At 41.5% G+C, this 17,720-nt stretch overlaps 1 protein-coding gene across 2 annotated transcripts in view; it reads right to left on the reverse strand.

The window, feature by feature from the left end:
• CEP350 (centrosomal protein 350) overlaps positions 1–17,720 on the reverse strand; it is a 67,436-nt gene that overhangs the window by 7,312 nt on the left and 42,404 nt on the right. Inside the window, exons 28-38 of one of the 2 annotated variants that reach the window (XM_066192138.1) lie at positions 17,519–17,641; positions 13,791–13,990; positions 11,850–12,061; positions 10,466–10,610; positions 7,649–7,809; positions 6,921–7,060; positions 5,988–6,070; positions 3,302–5,358; positions 2,608–3,009; positions 2,374–2,520; positions 1,147–1,269 (exon numbers count right to left, since the gene is read on the reverse strand). In XM_066192138.1, the coding sequence (XP_066048235.1) occupies positions 1,147–1,269; positions 2,374–2,520; positions 2,608–3,009; positions 3,302–5,358; positions 5,988–6,070; positions 6,921–7,060; positions 7,649–7,809; positions 10,466–10,610; positions 11,850–12,061; positions 13,791–13,990; positions 17,519–17,641 (3,793 nt within the window). The remainder of the gene's footprint in view (positions 1–1,146; positions 1,270–2,373; positions 2,521–2,607; positions 3,010–3,301; positions 5,359–5,987; positions 6,071–6,920; positions 7,061–7,648; positions 7,810–10,465; positions 10,611–11,849; positions 12,062–13,790; positions 13,991–17,518; positions 17,642–17,720) is intronic. The other variant, XM_066192139.1, reaches the window with a different exon arrangement.

Genomic DNA, 17,720 nt, shown 5'->3' on the forward strand with positions numbered 1-17,720 from the left:
TCAGCTGAAGTTTTATTACCATATTCTGGTGAGAACAAAATAAAATTAAACACATTATTTATTAGGCCAAAGTTGTCAAAGCTCCATTAATCTTTGATGTCTGGGTCTGCACGTAAATCACAGACTGGATTGTCTGAACTTCAAACCTCACCTGAAGCATTCTGGATGCCTTCAACTAGAACAAATTTTTCCAGTCAGGACTCTTTCTTTCTGGCTATGTTGCAAAAAAAATTAGGAAGTTGGTACGCATGCATAATAGCTGTAATATTTGTTCCTTTGGGGATCTAAACATAGAACCTTTTTGTGTATGCTTTAACAACCTTTACATCCCAGAATCAAGTGTATCAGGATGTATTGGGATCTATAAATAGATATTCTATTTACATATAGTTAAATTATATGTAAGATATAGTTTTACATATATAAACAGATGTAAATAGATATTCCATAAATAGATATTCTATTTACATACAGTTAAACCCCTGTGCTGGAAACCCTCCAGTGATGGGCAATTAAAAGACCACAGGACCCACGACTCCAAATTTGTATGTGCTCATTGTGTGGAATCAATTCCAGGTGTAATTAAGTGAAGCACAGCGTTAATGACGACTCATATTCCCAAGCAGAACCTTCACTATCATTACAGCCAATAAAGATGTTAATCATCCTGGCAATACAAGCCAACAAAATAACTTTCAAAAACTATACACAGCCAAACATGCTTCATCTTGGGCAGTTTTAACACTGCCCCAGTGGCAGTTGCATTCACTAGTTTAATTACATTCTCTGTATCACTGTCTCAAATTAAATAATATTACTTCAAAATAAAAATATTTTAAATTAAAGTAAGAGGAAAAACATTATTCCCTTCTCAAAGAAAAGGTTACTCTCAGTCAAATATTTCAGTGTTTCCTTCTGGAAATTCATGCTTTAGACTTTTTGGGAGTGAGTGAATTTATACCGCAGTCAAATGAGTAGGCAGAATTAACTCAAGTCACCTTCCCTCACTGCAACTGGACTGCTGACACCTCATGTACACTTTGTATTTTTTAAGCAGCACGACTGAATACTGAAAAATCACTCACATTGCCACACTTCAATCTGGTGGACAGCACCTGACAGGATTGGTTATTTTCATCCACTTACCAGTATGTGATCCACCCGGTCTCGTTTCTTCCGCCCAAATTTCATCATCTTCTGCCAGTCTGTTTTGTGATTAGGCTCTTTCCTCAGGCTGAACAACTTCAGTACTTCAGCTGCAATGAAGTTCTACAGAACAGTAAAGGTGAGATTTATCACATTTGAGCTAGGAAATTAAAGGTGTGCACAAAACAGCTCCCCTATAAAGTCAGACTATAGAATTCACATCAGCTGGCAGGACAATTATTAAACCCAGAGATGGGAGGTGGGGGTAAACAAGACAATCACTGCTGCAGCAGCCTTGAGAACAGACACTTTCAACGGTACACAAACAGAAGATTCTGACAATTTATTTCATGGGAAAATACTAAAGAAAAGCAGAGTGGGAACTTGGTGCCCTTGTCCTGTAGCCCCGCTGTCCCCAGCCACATGCTTTTGAAAGTCTTCTCAACTAACAGAGTGATTTAGATACTATTTCTTTCTTTGCTCTGCTTTTCTACACAGTTAATATGCTGTATCTTCAGCAGGTTAATCAAAATTTAGTCAACCCCGTCAATTTCAGAAGAAAGTTTTCATTTGTGTCCTGATGAGCCATATGGAAGGTTTTTTGTGGAGGGCTTTAAAGGAGACAGGTTTTTTCCCAATGGAGCCCTGCAAGTTTAACCTACGTCCAGCCAAGCTCTCGTTTGTCCCCCAGGCTCTGCGATTTTGTCCTTCCTTGAGTGCTACCACTGATAACATGGAGGCCTCTGGCTTGTCAAATACAACAATGCCCTCACTAGTCAGATTTTGGGTTCCTCTGGGCAGCTCCTGCTGTCCTCAGAGAGGCTGGCATAGGTGTGTGTGTGTGTCTGAGTGAAAAATCTAGCTCATCCCATTTGGCCCAACCCTACCGTTGGACCCATTCCAATTTAGCCATACAGAGCTCCCCAGAAATCTGCTACAGCAGCAGGCTGTCAGCATACCAATTTTATAAGATCAAGGTCACCCTGGCAGATCTGTACAGAGGACTGAGATTTAAAAACAACCAGGAGCAGTCATAAGGACAGGGAGGCCAATCTGTTGAGTAAAAAAGGACCATTCTGACATATTTTCTTTCAGGCTGGTAATCTCCTTTCTTTTCTCAACTCATCTCTTGCTGGATATAGTTCTCATGATCTTCTAACACCCAGCTAAACACCAGTTCAGTGTTTTTCATCTTACTTTCCCTGCTCAACAAAGACTTCTTCCTACCTTGATTTCATCCAGATCATTGGGATCTTTGACTCGGCGAAAATAAGCAGATGCAATCCTACACGGTTTCATCCAAATGGGCTGATTCAGATTAGGATCCTCAGCAAAGATTTCCCCAAAGATCTCTCTTGTTAAATCAAATACCACCTGAACAAAGGAAGAAATAGAAGGCATGGCTTCTTTTGTCCATGATAAACTTTCAAAGGGCAAGACCAAAATGTCTGAAGACCGTACCTTTCTATAAACCTGCTTGTTTATGGTGTCTGTGTCCTGCTCTTGGAGGGTACCGCTAAGATCTGTTTTAAGGCTGCAGCTTTGAAGATCGTGACCCAGCTCCTTCAGTTTCCAGAGTTCCTCAGCTGCTGCATGCACCATCCCTTCCACCTCCACTGCAGTGTGAGGGACGGCCAGAGCCTCCTCACTGGGCTTTGTCGGCACCTTCTGCGGCTCCGCCTGGGGCAGCACTGCTGGTTCCTCAGCTTGCTTCTGCTGCAGCTTACGGGAACTCAGGCCATAGTCCTCATCAAACCAGTCTTGATCATCTCCCAGCACACTCAGGAACTCCCGGTTGAGCTCCAGCTCTGCCAGTCTCTTGGCAAGCTCCTCCTGGCCACTGGCACCAAACACGGGACTCTCCTGCGAATCAAGAGCCACAGAGCAAACGTGAAAGTGGTGTCACACTGTTGTCTCACTCAGCTTACATTTTAAATGCTTTACTGATGTAGTTGGCAATAAATGACTACCGGAACAAGCCATGCACTGGGATACACAAAAATGTATGAGACACATACAGAACACACAGGTAATCTCCACATCATCCAACAGAACTTGGGAGGAAAACCGGTGCCACACCACATTCCTGATTCAGTCATCCCCAGTCAAAGGCACAATCAACTCTTAAAATCAGTACAAGATGTCTGCTACTCACTGGTCTGGGACACATGTCTGGAGAGGAAAGCTCTTCTCTGTCATCTTCCAAATCAGAACTTAGGAAGAAGTTATTCAGTCCGTCTGGAATCTGCTTTTCAACCTGCCGGGGTGGGGTAGTGGCTTCCTCCTTCACATCACAGAGCTCCTGGTTGCTGAGCTGGATTTTCTCATTCTTGATCTTCTTTATTTGCTGCAACTGATTGACTGTGTCTTTCACAAAATCTCTTAGTAGACTATCAGTCAGCAAACTGACCTTTTCCAGTTGGTCTTTTGATTTTTCTTCCTCTCTAAGAGGCAGGCTGAGCTGTGCTTCTAACTGGTTCTTTTCTTTACTCAGCAAATCCAGCAGTGGAGTAGCAGGCTTCTCCACGATGCCAGGAGAGAGATCATCTAACTTTTCAGCACATTCCTCTCCCAGTGTCTTCTGCCTCTCCAGTTTTTCAGAAAGGAAATCTGACACGTCATCCAACTGAACAGCGGAAATCTCATCCACAAGACTAGAAGTGAGAGGAGTGTGGCTGGCCTCCTCTTTTACAGCATCCTTCAGGTAATCTACCACTGACTGTTCTTGGGCAAATGAACCAGTAGCTACAGAAATCTCTTTTATGCTGTTTGCTTTAGATGACAACTCCTCATCAACCCTTTCCTCAGCTGAGGCTTCTGAAACAGCTGTGTTCACAGGAGCTTTATCCTGAGAATAGTTCTCTGTTGCATTTCTGCTCTGGCTTTCAGTTTCTTTGCCAGGTTTGGAACTTTCTTTATCTTTCTGCTCAGCTTCGTGTTGTTTCTCCAGTCTATCATCAAAGAATGAGTCTTCATCATCCTTATTTGTATCTAAATGGCTATCGATACTTTCTGTAATGTGAGAGATTTTCTGAGGAGGAGCAAAAATACCATGCTTTTCTCTGCAATCAAAATATTTAATACCATCATAAGTTCCATTATTGTTCCCTTCAGGTTTATCCAATTCCACGCCAGCCCAAAACCCTTTGGCAAATTTCGTCAGCCCTTTGAACCGCAACGTTCCAGGCTGGACTTTACTCACAAGTACTCTATCTCCAATGTTAAAATTGGACAAATTATCTGTTTCTTCTGTGATTGAAGCCGAGGCCCACAGTGGCGAACAAGCAGGAGCCTGTTCTTGCTCCACATCTCTACGTTCAGTATTTTTCAGAATTTCTGTTGGGGACTTAAGTTCCAGCAGCCTCTCTGAGTGCATGCTGCCAGAGAGAGACCTGTCACTGAGGCACTCGCTGATTTCACCATCGCTGCCCAGGCTGGTGGACCTGCTTCTGCTGGTGTGGGTGTGCTGGGACTGCTCCCTCAGGGACTCCCCGTTAGCAGAGAGCAGGGATCCCTCAAAGTCATCTTTGTAGCGTTCCTCAGGCAGTGTTTCTTCCGCTGAAGCTTGTTTTCTGGAAGAGGATCCTTCAAAGTCTTCAAGGTAAGATGGCTCTTTTTGACTTGAGAGCTGCTCTGAAAGCAGATCACCTTTTTTCTCTGCAGATTTGCTGAGTTTGTGAGAAGTATTCTCTATGTATGACCCACTTACAGCATCTTTATTTGACTGTCTCTGTTCTAAGATTTCTTCTGTATCATGAAGACTTTCCAAAGCTACATCTAACAGTTCCTTCTGCGAGTGCTTGTTTTCAGAGCAGCGATCCAGAGAACTCTCCCGTCCTTCCTCTAACGTCAGCAAGACATCAGAACTTTCCACAGGCTTAACATCAGAACCTCCCCTCTCATATTCCTCTGACTTTATGTATTCCAGGTCTTCTGTAATCTCAGATTTATGGCTAATGGTAGGACCAACACTGGTTGCATTTACCACTTTGTCCACTGACTCAAGGGATATCCTGCTAATGTCTTTCATATCTTGGAGAGGAGCTGAAGAGGGGACACTATCTGAGAAATCCCCAGACGCCGCTCTGGAACTCTTTGTTAACACTAAAGCCAAGGACGCTGTTCCAGAAGGTTCTCCTGCAGGGACACCTGTCACAGCCCCCTTCTTGGTGTGCACAGACACAGATCTCTCGGTTCTTGATGACACAGCATCTTAAATGACAATAAAAAGTGAATTTCAGCTGATTGTACAACTCACATTGTTTTACTGAAAACTGCAATCACAGGCAACTAAATGAATATGAAGGTTCCTGTGTTAAAAGAAGATACAAACTGGTGCCTTGGAAACATAAACTTCTGTCTGTCCTATGAACATGAGCAACTTCCATTCAGTTCCAGGGTTATAAAGCTTTCTTTCTGCTTCTGTTCCTTTAACCAGTATCCCAAGGTAAGGACTCAATTATTTGTTTGCAAGCCACAAATACAATGAAGATCAGAACGGGAGATAATGAGATAATCATCAACAGCCAAACAGTGAAAAGTATCTGAACTCAAGTGGTAAAGGAACAAGAAACAAAAGAAAGTAAAAAGGTTGTCACTTAAATATGGTTTCATATGAACCACAGAAAGAGCAAACTAAATACTGAATACACAGGGTACTCTGCAAAGGCTGAATTCTGCTAAACAAAACTGCAAAAAATACAACTCCATCACTATCATTTGATGAAGTCTCCATCCTCTCTTAAAACCTCTTCATGAATCAAGAAGGAAAAGGTTCAAGAGTTTTAAAATAGTCAGTCTTCAAGACCATAATCTATAAATGGGTTCTTCCAGTTACATACCTGCATGCTCTGAAATGGATTCCAAAGACGCTTTGGATCTCTCTGACTCAGTCAGTGATTTCCAGCTTTTAGCTGTCTCAGGCCTAAATTGGAAAGATCAAATTGCAAGAGTTACAGTTACACCAGAGGGTGATGTTTGGTTGGTTTTATTAATAGATAAAAATGGAAATACAAGCATGTATAATTGTAACACCACACCAATGTGGCATTATAATTATAACATAAATAGTTTGCTTTGTCAACATACTGTGACCTTAGAAAATAGGAATGGGGACAGAGGAGTCTGGAAAGTCCTGGAGAGTAATTTTTTTAACAGACTAATCAAACTTTATCTCTTTCAATAAAAAAAAAAAAAAAAAGGAAAAAAAAAAATAAAAGAAAAAAGTTGCATTGTTTCTGCTAGTTTTTTTTTTATTTGGATGCACCAAAATTGCACCATCTGCTGGAGAAAATGAAACACTTGAAAATACAGTAGGAAGTGCAGAAGATCAGCTGAATTCTTTACCTTTTAAAACCTAAGATCTAAACCAGATTTAAGTCACAAAGATGAATGGATTGCCTCACACAGTGCAGTGGACATAATGAGTGACCAAAATGGAAAAAAAAAAAAAGCCTTCAGGCTGATAATCCACACAAAGTATCTGGCAGAATTCTTGCACAAAAGAAAATTATGATTGAAAAAATTATTTAAAAAAAATTGAAAATAGAGCCTGAAAGACTGGGCAGGAGAAAAGTGAGGTGCATAAGGTTACAGACACAGTAAATCTTATCTGTTTTGGGTCTGGTGACAGCAGCAAATAGGTCAATTGGATGCTGTCAATGTCCAGTGCTAAAAGGCAGAGCAGTTAACAGCTCTCCCTGCTTCCATGGTTTTGGCTAAAACACTAATCAGTTCCAGAGTAATCTCAAAAAAGAAGGAGAAATCCCAGTTACCTATGGAGTGGTGGTGCCTTGATCTTAGGTTTTTCAGCAGCAGCTGAGGATGGAGTTTTAATCTGAGGTTTGGCTGTTGGTGATGCCTCCAGATCTTGGCTCAGCTCTGCTTCAGTCTTCTTGATAAACTCATCATACGACTGCACAAGAAAAACAATTCCACTGTTAATACACTAAACCACAAACTAGAATTCAACAATCAAAACCTATTAAAGGAATTAAGAATACACTCAGTTTCTCTAAGCCAATCTATTTAACTTTCCCAAGATCTACAGCTGCAAATCCTAAAAATTTCAATACTTTACTTCCAAAACCAAATTACATGAGCACTAATCTTTAATTCCAGCTAGGACAGTAAAGTGTATACACCTACCAGAATAGTGCTAGCAACCCATTACAGATAGACATTTTAAAAGGGAATGGCATTTTTGCCTCAAGGCTTTGGCTCATGATTGGAAATGGTTAAATAGCCAGGCTGGATGGGGCTTTGGGCAACCTGGTCTAGTGGAAGGTGTCCCTGCTCCTGGCAGGGGGGCTGGAATGAAAGGATTTTCAAGGCCCTTTCCAACCCAAACTGTTCTGTGATTCTGTGTAATAGTCACACTTCTATCACAACAATGTATCTTTCACAGCAGTTGAAACAATATTCTGCCAACAACATCCACACTATAAAGATTTATCCAAGGCTAATAAACTGTTATTTTGCCCTTCTTTCTTCTGTTCCTAACCTCCAGCTGTTTGATCAAACTGGCTTCCTGGGCCTTCAGTCTCTCCTTTTGTCTCTTCTTCTGCTCCTTTTTCAGCTGGTAAACCACAGATTTCCTTTTCCGTAGCTCATCCTTCAGGGCCCTGATGCGTCCTTCGATGTCACTTTGATCAGAGGTGGTTTCTGAAAAAGTTTAGTTTTAGTCTTTACAAACTTGCAGTTCACAAAACAATTCCAAGCAAAGCAATAAACAGTCACTCAGTAATTACAAAGTACAGTCCAAGAAAAATGTCAAAGAATTTAATGTCAACATATTATTTAACATAGTAAGGTTCTTAAGGTTGGATTTCAGATTCTAAACACTATTATGTGTGTAAGATATAAGGTGTTGCATCTTGCTTAATTTAAGAGATAGGCACTGATGTAATAACTTGATACCAAGCTTATTCACACCAACCACATGTTTATGCTCCTCACCATTAGCTGCTTGTCATGTTGGGTACTGCAGAAATTAATTTTCTGATGTATTTAAAAATATAGCTCAAAGTGGCACACCAAATATATATCTGAAACAAAGGCTCACAATTATTAATATCGAGTTTCAAGTTGCAGAGTACACTTCATTGATGAGAATGTCACTTGGGACAGTGGACTTCAAACCAAGTATAAGTTTCTGACCCATGCAGATTTTCTGTCACCTAGACTAAATACATCTCTGAAACAGAGAGCTGACTGGCCAACAGCTGCAAGAGAAGTCAATCTGAACAATGCAGAGACTGTCACTGTCCCCAGCTACTCAGATCTAGTCTCTGCATGGTAACCCAATTCTACCAATAACTCTGCTGATTTTCTTATTTCTGCTGTAAGAGCTTTCCTTATTTCCTCTTAGTCTCTCAGAGTCTACGGAGAGACTGCCTCAGTATCTCATAAGTTGTTTTTTCCCACCCACCTGACCATGTCCACTTGCTTCTTGTTTTAAATGCATACCAACATAGTGCAAAACAAGATTCTTGTCCCAGATTTGTGTTACCAAAATTAACTATCAAAAACTCTTCAAAGTATTTACCTGACACAGCCTTACTGGAGCTCCTCCCTGAGCAGATGTGCCCTTTCCTCTTCTACAGCTGCCGCTTCTAAGAGGAGGGTTTTAGCTGGTTTGTTTTTCTAATGCTCAGTATCACTGGTAATGTTTTCTGGATGCTCATAAATGCCAATTACTTTACTTAGTAGTTTAGAAAGTCAGTTACCAATATGCTTTGGTCAGCTAGCAGGAACAGCTGACATTTCCCTAAACTATCTCATCTCTGAACATAACAAACCACCATGATGAAGGATTCCATTCTTAACAACAGCCAGTAAATGCAATCAAACTACTGTGTTCTTTTTGCATTAACAACTGTTGTTAACCATTTAAAGAATTAAAAAAAAAAAAAACAAAACCCAAACAAAACCCAAACAAAAAGAATGGAATCTCACTTGCTAATCAGTGATGCCACTGTAATTAACAGCTCCTCCCTAGCAGTAAGTGACCACTATGTAATTACAGTATTTCTTGATCAACTCATAAAGGAAAGATCTGCACATGCTTTCATCTTTGACGATCTTGTCTACGCATGCATCAGACTGACAGGGCAGTGACTTCACTGCTACTCAGCAGGCCAGAACATTTGTCTCTACAATGGAATGATTTATTGTGAAACCAGCACCATCCTGATCGCCTTCCCACCTCTTATACCTTTCTTTAGAATCTGAAATCAAAGACTGTCAGTAGTTCGTTTTACACAAGTTGATTTTCATGATCACTGTTGCCTGCTCTACATTTCATAATGGCTTCCTTATATGACTGCTGAGTCAGAGCTTTAAAATAACTTTATCAAAGTGCTGAAAGCTCCACTGTGTTGGAAACTGCTCTCCAAACAGAATGCCCAACACAGATTACTCAGTCAAATATGTAGGTGTTTCTCACACTAAGCTACCAACCATCACAAACAACAGCCAGTACACACAAGAGAACCGGCTAATTCTTTTTCCACTGAAGACGTAGCATTTTCCTTCTTGGTGGTTTTTTTTATGCTATCTCCTTTGCTAACAAGTATTTTGTGGTGCTCTATCAACTGCACTCTAGAAAACAAGATGTTCTAGAGACTAAATGCATGGAAAGAGTCAAAACAGACTTCCTAGGTGAACAGAGCGGACGATGGTGACCCACGGGGTGGTGGCTCAGGAAACCCTGCAATTCGCATGACTGAGAGCACAGCAGGGAAAGGGCTGCTCTGTACCACTTCACTTCCAGTATCCCTCCCCTCAGCACTGACTGGCAGCCAGCTTGGGTACTGGATAAAGGGTATAATGAGTCTATTCAGGAAATTTTATAGCTCAAAATGCCACCTTAAGTCCTATTTTACTGCACACAGACCAAACCCACCTCCAAAAATTAACCCCTATCTCCTGAAGCATCCATTGATTCTGCACATGGCAGAGCAGGCCCAAAAGTCTCCCCCATATTGCCATATAATAGAGCTGTTCTGCTTCTGGAGCCAGGTGCAGAAGGAGGGATTTTTAAATCCTAGGACCACCTTAACTTTTGACTCTTCTTCATATGTGCTTGCAGAACTTGCACTGCTTTCTACAAGAAGACATAAAGTATAAACCTTCTTCCCTTAAGATCTTCTTCAACTGAAGAGATCAAACTACATAATGGGAAAATACTCCCACCAACCCCAAGCCTAGGAAATTTCCAAGAATTTTCTGCCTCCCCACATCTATGTCTGCATTTCAAGTTTGTTAAAAGCAAAAGCTTTGAAAAAGCAATTTAAACCCAAGTGGATATCACACTTACCTGACTGTGTCATAGATAAAGATTCATCAGACCAGTTGTGAGATGTCTGGTGGGACTTCACAGGTGAACGCAGCTGTCCTCCAGTTCTGTGGCTGCCTTTGCTGGAGTCTTGCTTTGATACAGATACGCCGCTTTTGGGAGGAGACTGAGAGAAGAAAAGGATTAATAAGTAATTGCAGTTTGAAAGTAAAAGATCACTGTCATCAGGAGCCAGTTACAAGGAAAGCACAGCATGATGAGAGGACATCTGAGTGGTACCTCTATAACAATCTTGATAAGAATTTAATCTTTGCTAGACAATAAAACAATAAGAGCAAGAGCAGCAACAGCAGACTGCTTACTCTGAGCCTAGATTTCCAGCAACAGCAGACTGCTTTCTTTGAGCCTAGATTTCTGTAAACCTGCTTAGACTACTCTACTACCACATAAGTGAACTGACATGGCTCTGACTCACAAGTGTTCAATACGTTTGTGTCATCTGCAGCAATAGGAACTCCTAGTAAATAAACTAATAAAATGAACCACTTCATGTAAAGGGTGCTAGATGACATTTTGAATCAGTGAAACAACAGAGCACTATTTTTCTGAGGTCAGGCAAAAATTCAAAGAGCAAATGTTCTTCCAAAATGATGCTTAATGCTTCAACATTATCCTACAAACCTTTAAAACACCTTGGACATAACCTCTGGCACACATTAGACATTTTATTCTTATCTCCTCAGCAAATTTGCCGAGAAAGTATTTGTAGTAAGTCTGGATAAGCAGTTCTTTTACCCCACAGACCCTGCAGGTTCTGTCTTGTTGAGCACAGGGCAAAGTTATCAGGATGAAACTCATCAAAATTATCATCCAACTAGAAATAACAATTGGAATAGAACAATAAGGCAGAACGAAGCAGCAAGCAGACACAATCTGAAACCCAAAGGACCGTGCATGAGGTTACAGGTCTGCTTCTTCATCCCATAGCTACACTTTGGGATACATTACTTGCAAATAAGGCAAAGTGGAAAAACAGAGCATAGCTTCCATGGCCTCAAAGAATCCATACAATGGCAACAAGCTAGCCTACAGCTAATTCACTCTGCTAAACTGGGTCAGCGCTCCACCACTTAGCACTGCATACATACGTGACGTACGCAAAATGCGTCGCAAGACTACCCGTAAGTTTAAAAATATCTAAACTCTGTGCGGAAACAGTATTTCCTCAAGACTTCAAAGCACATGTCTGATCACAATGATTACTCACAGTAATGTGACATGGTAGCACAAACACAGAAAACAGATTTAGTTAACAGTGTAATCTCTACTTTGACAACTGGGATGGCTGTACTTGCCACTTCACTGATAGTGTGTAAGAGTACATACGACACAACAGCTCACTCACCAGTTTTCCAGGCGAGGTAGAGGACTTGAAATCTTCAGAATAAGCCATTTCTTCATTAACTGTACTCTGATCTGGGCTTTCTGGCTGTCCATGGGCCATGGGCTCTGATGGGACAGACTCAGCAGCCAGACTGCCAAGATCTTCTGGGATAGAGCTTTCACTATTCCGATGAGAGCAAGAAGGCACTGGCGACTCTTCCTCACTCGCTGTTTCTGAGATTCAACAAGAGAAAAAACAAAGCACATGAGAACCTGCACCATCTTATATGCAGAGGCTGAAGGCATAAGGGTGAAGGCAAACTTTCTATGTTGTCTGCAGATAAAGTAGTAACTGCGAGCAGTACATGTCAAACAAGCATTATTTCGCTCACCTAGACACTGATGGTGAAATATTTAGCAAGAACAAGCCTGTTTACCAGAGAAGTATGACTTAAAGCTGTGATTTTTGCTCAAGAAACAACTGGACGTGGTACTTAGTGCCTTGGTCTAGTTGATAAAGTGGTATCAGTAAGAGGCTGGACTTTAGGACCTTACAAGGCCTTTTCCACTCCAAATGATTCTGTGCATCTGTGAAAACTGCCCAACATTTTTAGTGATTGATGAATATCAAAAATAAAGAAGTTTTCAGGATATTCTAACATTTTCCAGACAACACACTCTGAAAAGGTTATTGGGGAAACCTGTCCTTCCAGTTGACCATACAGAAGCAAGAGTCACTATTAGTCTGAAGAAGTCATGGAGGAGCATATAATCTGCAGGCCAGATCTTGAATTTAGAATTGATTGCTTCCTTTACAGTAGTTGCAGAAAACATTTTAATGTTATGATTTCATCATGAGTCTCTCAAATGGCAACAAACAAAATAATAATTTGGGTTTTCAATATTCCTGTTTACTAAGTTCCGCAGGAGTCATGGCATTACTGAGGCAGCCATGGAGAACTATTCAGTGTTTGAGTAAAGGCTGGGGAGAAGGACTTTTCCTTCTGAAGCAGGGCTGTGCTCCAGTGCTTACTGGTAGATACAATCAGTACAAAGCAAGGCTATTTTCTCACTTATTGATAAGAATTCAGCATTTGTGGTGAATTTTTGCTCATTGGAACTTACTGACCCATACACATATCATCTTTAAAATGTCTTACAATGCCTAAAATCCACATGAATGCTTTCAGTAACAAGTGTAATAGGGTATTACTCTGAATTCCCTTTGCACATTCAAAGGATGTGCTGCCTATTTTCAGCAACGCAGGGAAAAAAGTAAAACAGAAATGTTTATAGAACAATCCCTGAAATAATTTTCTCTCACTGCAATTCAGTTCCCTGTGCTTCAGCATGATCCACTTAAGACAGAACTGTAAAGCTGTAGCTTCCAACATCTGGGAATTCAAATTTTCCTCACAATAGCATCATTTATACTAATTACATCCTAACATACTTTACCACAGCTACACATTTCAAACAGGTCACATTAACAACAGAGGGAAGAAAAAAAAAATTCTTTCACTTTTTTGAAAACAGACAATGGCAAAGCAGCCTCAGACAGGAGCCATCCTCACCAACAGTATTAAAGCTAACAAGCAGAGACACTTTGCTCTCTACTGGGGAAAAGAGTTTTAACAGAGTAAGTTCAGAAGACTACCAGCAAAAGATCATGCCATACTGAAATATTACTACTTTGAAAGACAGAAACGCAGTTTAAAAACTGTATGTAGAAGTGACTGAGGGGCTTATGCTGCACTGTTCACTTGGGAGGATATACAGCAAAGGAGAAATACACATTCAACTATGGTGTAAAACGGGCAACAGTGCAGAAATTGAGATTCTAAGGGTGTCCAGAAAACAATCAAAATATCAGAAAAGAAAACAACTGCAAACCTAAGAAATCCTTGTGCCAAATTATGCTTCAGTCTTGTCACATGTGTCACTTCCCCCGAGTTCCCATTACCTTTGGGCTCAGTTCTCTGCTCCCCCAGCTCTTTCTTGGCTATCTTGGTTTTGAGCAGCTCCTTGTCCCAGGCAGCCAGAGCCTGCTTTTCCATCCGCCGTATTTCTGCTTCCTCTGCATCCAGGCGCCGTTTCCACTCCAGCAGCTCCTCGGCGTGCTGCCGGCGCTGCATCAGCTTCTGCTCCCGCTTGGTGAGGAACCTGACAGGAGAGCACAGCACAATGGCAAACCAGCCAGCCACACTCTGAGCTCCCAACACCCTGATGCTCCACTGCCACTATTCCCACAACTGCAGTGGTTCAGTTTGTTTTCTAGGATAACATCCACAATAACTGCTATCTCCCAGACTTCTGATGTGCTGCTGCAAAAACCCCACAAGTAGACAAGGGTTCTTTTCTCTGCAGGAATTCTACATCATACTGTAAACAGGCTGTTTACATTCAAAAAACCTTCAAAATCTTTCAAAGTGTTACAAACTATGTGCTAAACTGAACAGAAAATGTTCACAATTTCAGGACATGGAAAGTACATGTGGTATTAAACTGGAACCTTCTAGAAAGCTGTGACCATTGGAAAATGAAGTTCTCTTTTTCACTAATCCCAATGACAGAAAAATGGTAACCTCAGCTGCCCCGTCTTTTTTTTCCAAATACATTATTATAAGAGAAGGTGATTCTATATTAATAGTCCTCCTGGAGCTTTAATCCTTCTTCCTTGAAGCATCATCTTTATGGATTGGCACACTCGGAATGTTAATTGGTGAGCTGACAGCATCAAGAGAATAATGATGCCAGACTGTTTCTTCACAGCTACTAACATATCTGGCTGCTAGTTTAGGAAGAAATAGAAATTAAAGCTGAAAATTCGCAGATATTTTCTTTCTGACAAAGAGCTCTTAAGTGATCCACAAAACCTTAGAACTGACAAAACCTTCCCTGTATTTTGTAGGTATGAATGGGTTTGTGTGCACACACTTGTTCTCTCTGCCAGCTCCTGTCTCATTTCTGAGCACTGAAGTAGCCACAGCACTTAACCTTTCAGACAGTAAATTGGAAGCAAGTTCAACATCAGTTGCACACAATTCCTCTGGCATGCCAAGTCTGGAGAAGAGTATCTATCAATCCATTCATCTCCTACACTGAAAGCTTTAAGATGTCACAGAATCGCTCTGTAGTTTGCCAGCTAGAGAGAGTTTGCCATCGGTACAGAAGCTGTGGTGCTGTAGAAGGCAGACTTCAAAGACTTGTGATACTTTGTTTTTGCAAGTGTCCTTATAATTTTCAAGCCAACCCAAGCACTTAGCATCAAAGTTTTTAAGCTGCAAAGTAGATAATAATCTCATTTGTGCTTTTTAATCTCTCACGTTTCAAAAAACCCCTTTATTTACAGAGACAAGAATGGCCAAGTGACTAATATGCAGGTCTCGCCTGCTAAGGGACATTCCTCTTTCGCTCACTTAGTGTTTATTCTGTTCCCTGGAAAAGTGAGCTGGCAGTTGATCATAAAGGCTGAGATTCAGATAAGTCCTTCTTTGAGACAGATTCAGACAAAGGGAGCAAGTTATGACATGAAGAGAAAAGTTTCAGAAGCCAGTTAGAGACACTCACAATCTTCTTTCTGATGGTCAAAACAAGAGGAGGTGAAAAACAGAAGCACCTCAGAATCTCTGGAACATCTGCCACCTTCAAGCTGACAGATTGCATGATTTTATGCACTATTTTATCACTTTCTATAGACAAACATCATCTACACTTACGCAAAACTGACAGGCTGGTGTCATTAAGAGAGCAAACCACCAACAGCAATTGCATTACAAACATGACAGGCACAGTCATGATAATGTTGTGTCTTTCACCAGCACTATCAGATCTATCCACTCTTACTCTCACACACACATCGGTACCAATTAGTCAGCAGATCTCGCATCTGGAACTTGTGCTGGAGGTCATTATTGCAATGACCTCAATGCAAAAAGCAGCTTTTTCTTCTTTGTTTCTACTGTTTGATTTCATCAGAAAGTTTTGCAGTTTGCCGGATCTCGAGAGAGACGAGTCCAGTTGAGATAAAATGCGAGAGAAAGGCTGAAATAAAGGGATTCAAAAGTGCGTGACTCCTTAAACGCAGATGTCAAATGAATTAACCCAGAAGACCACAAACAGGAGAATTAATGAAACTGCCATGAAAATAATTACCACACAAGAATACTGAATAAGAAAGATAAGTCAACAGAAGTGATGGGAGAGAGAGAGGATTCCAACAAAAAACCCACAGGAAGAGGTGGATCAAAGCAGCATGGCCAAAGATGCAGACCCTTCCATAACCCTGGGGTTTTCAAGGCCAGAGCCACAAAATAGCAGATGCATTGCCTTAATATTTACTGCAGTCTAGAGGGTTCCAGTTGCAACACCAAGCGTACACATTTATCCTCAAAAGCAGAAAAAAAAAATTGCAAAAGCACATCTGGCATCTATGCAGCTCGAAATGTGGGGGAGCAATGAGGAAGCAGCAGCACTCAGATTACAGCAGCATGATTTCAAAGTCTGTTTCCCTGGTGCTAACATCACACATTTTATCCATGCATTTCAAATATTAGTATTAACCTGCTGCTCTAAACTGTATTTGTACATTTTAAGGTGTATTTACTATAAGCCCAAACTATGAGGTTTCAGCAGCTATTCTGAAGTAGCAACCAGAGAGTGGGAGCAAAGTGAACTGTCTGCCACTGAGAACACAGTAGGAATAAGAGATTAGAATCCTAGAGTGGTTTGGGCTGGAAAGGGCATTAAAGATCATTTAGTTTCATCACCCTACCACAGGCAAGGACTCCTTTTGCTAGACCAGGCTGCTCAAAGCCCCATCTGACCTAGCCTTGAACACCTCCAGGGATGGGACAGGTTGTTTCTCTGGACAACTTGTGCCAGTGCTTCACCAACCTCATGGCAAAGAAATTCCTTATATTTAATCTCGATCTAACATCTCAGCTTAAAACCATTATCCCTTGCCCTATCACTACAGGCCCTGGTAAGTCTCTCTCCATTTTTCTTATAACCTCACTGTATATGCTGAAAAGGCACAATAAGGTCTCCCTGAAGCCTTCTCTTCTCCAGACTGAACAAGCTCAACTTTCTCAGACTTTCTTCATAGGAAAGGTGATCCCTCTCTTTCATTTTTTGTGGCTTCCTCCGGACCTGCTCATACATGTTCATGTCCTCCTCACACTGGACCCCAGAGCTGGACACAGGACTGCAGCTAGGTCTCACCAGAGTGAAGCAGAGGAGCAGAGCCACCTCCCTCGACCTGCTGTCATTCCATGCAGCCCAAAATAGTGTTGGTTTTCTGGGCTGCAAGTGCACACTGCAGTCATACCCAATTTTTTATCCATCAGCATCTCCAAGTCCTTCTCTGAAGAACTGCTCTCAATCCATTCCCTCCCCAGACTGAACTGATAGTGAGGGTTGCCCTGACCCAGGGCCCTGCACTTGGCCTTGTTGACCTTCATGAGGGTCACACTGGCCCACTCCTCAGGCTTGTCCAAGTCCCTCAGGATGGCATCCCTTCCCTCCAGCAAATTACTGCTCAGCTTGGTGCTGAGGGTGGCGTGATCCCTCTGTCTATGTCACTGACGAAGATCTGGAAACACATCCACTGCTGAAGAACCTCTGGACTTTCTAGGACTGAACAGAGCATGCTCTATCAAAGAGGCTATCACTGGAGAAATATACAGTTACCTGACCAATTGGTTGTAGATATACAGCTGGAATTTGGGGTGGAGGTTGGGAAAACAGACACTGAGAGAGGCCCAGTGGTGAGACGTAAAGACAGAGAAGAAGTAGTGGACAGGAGAGCAGTGTCTACAAAATAAGGAGGAAGAGTTTAAAACTAAGATAGCAATTAAGGCAGAAAGAATGAGAAAAGGATAGCATCTGGCAA

Source organism: Chamaea fasciata, unplaced genomic scaffold (genome assembly GCF_029207755.1).
Source record: "Chamaea fasciata isolate MVZ Bird 193981 ecotype frontalis unplaced genomic scaffold, bChaFas1.0.hap1 SCAF_10, whole genome shotgun sequence".
In the NCBI taxonomy this organism is placed as follows: Eukaryota; Metazoa; Chordata; class Aves; order Passeriformes; family Sylviidae; genus Chamaea; species Chamaea fasciata.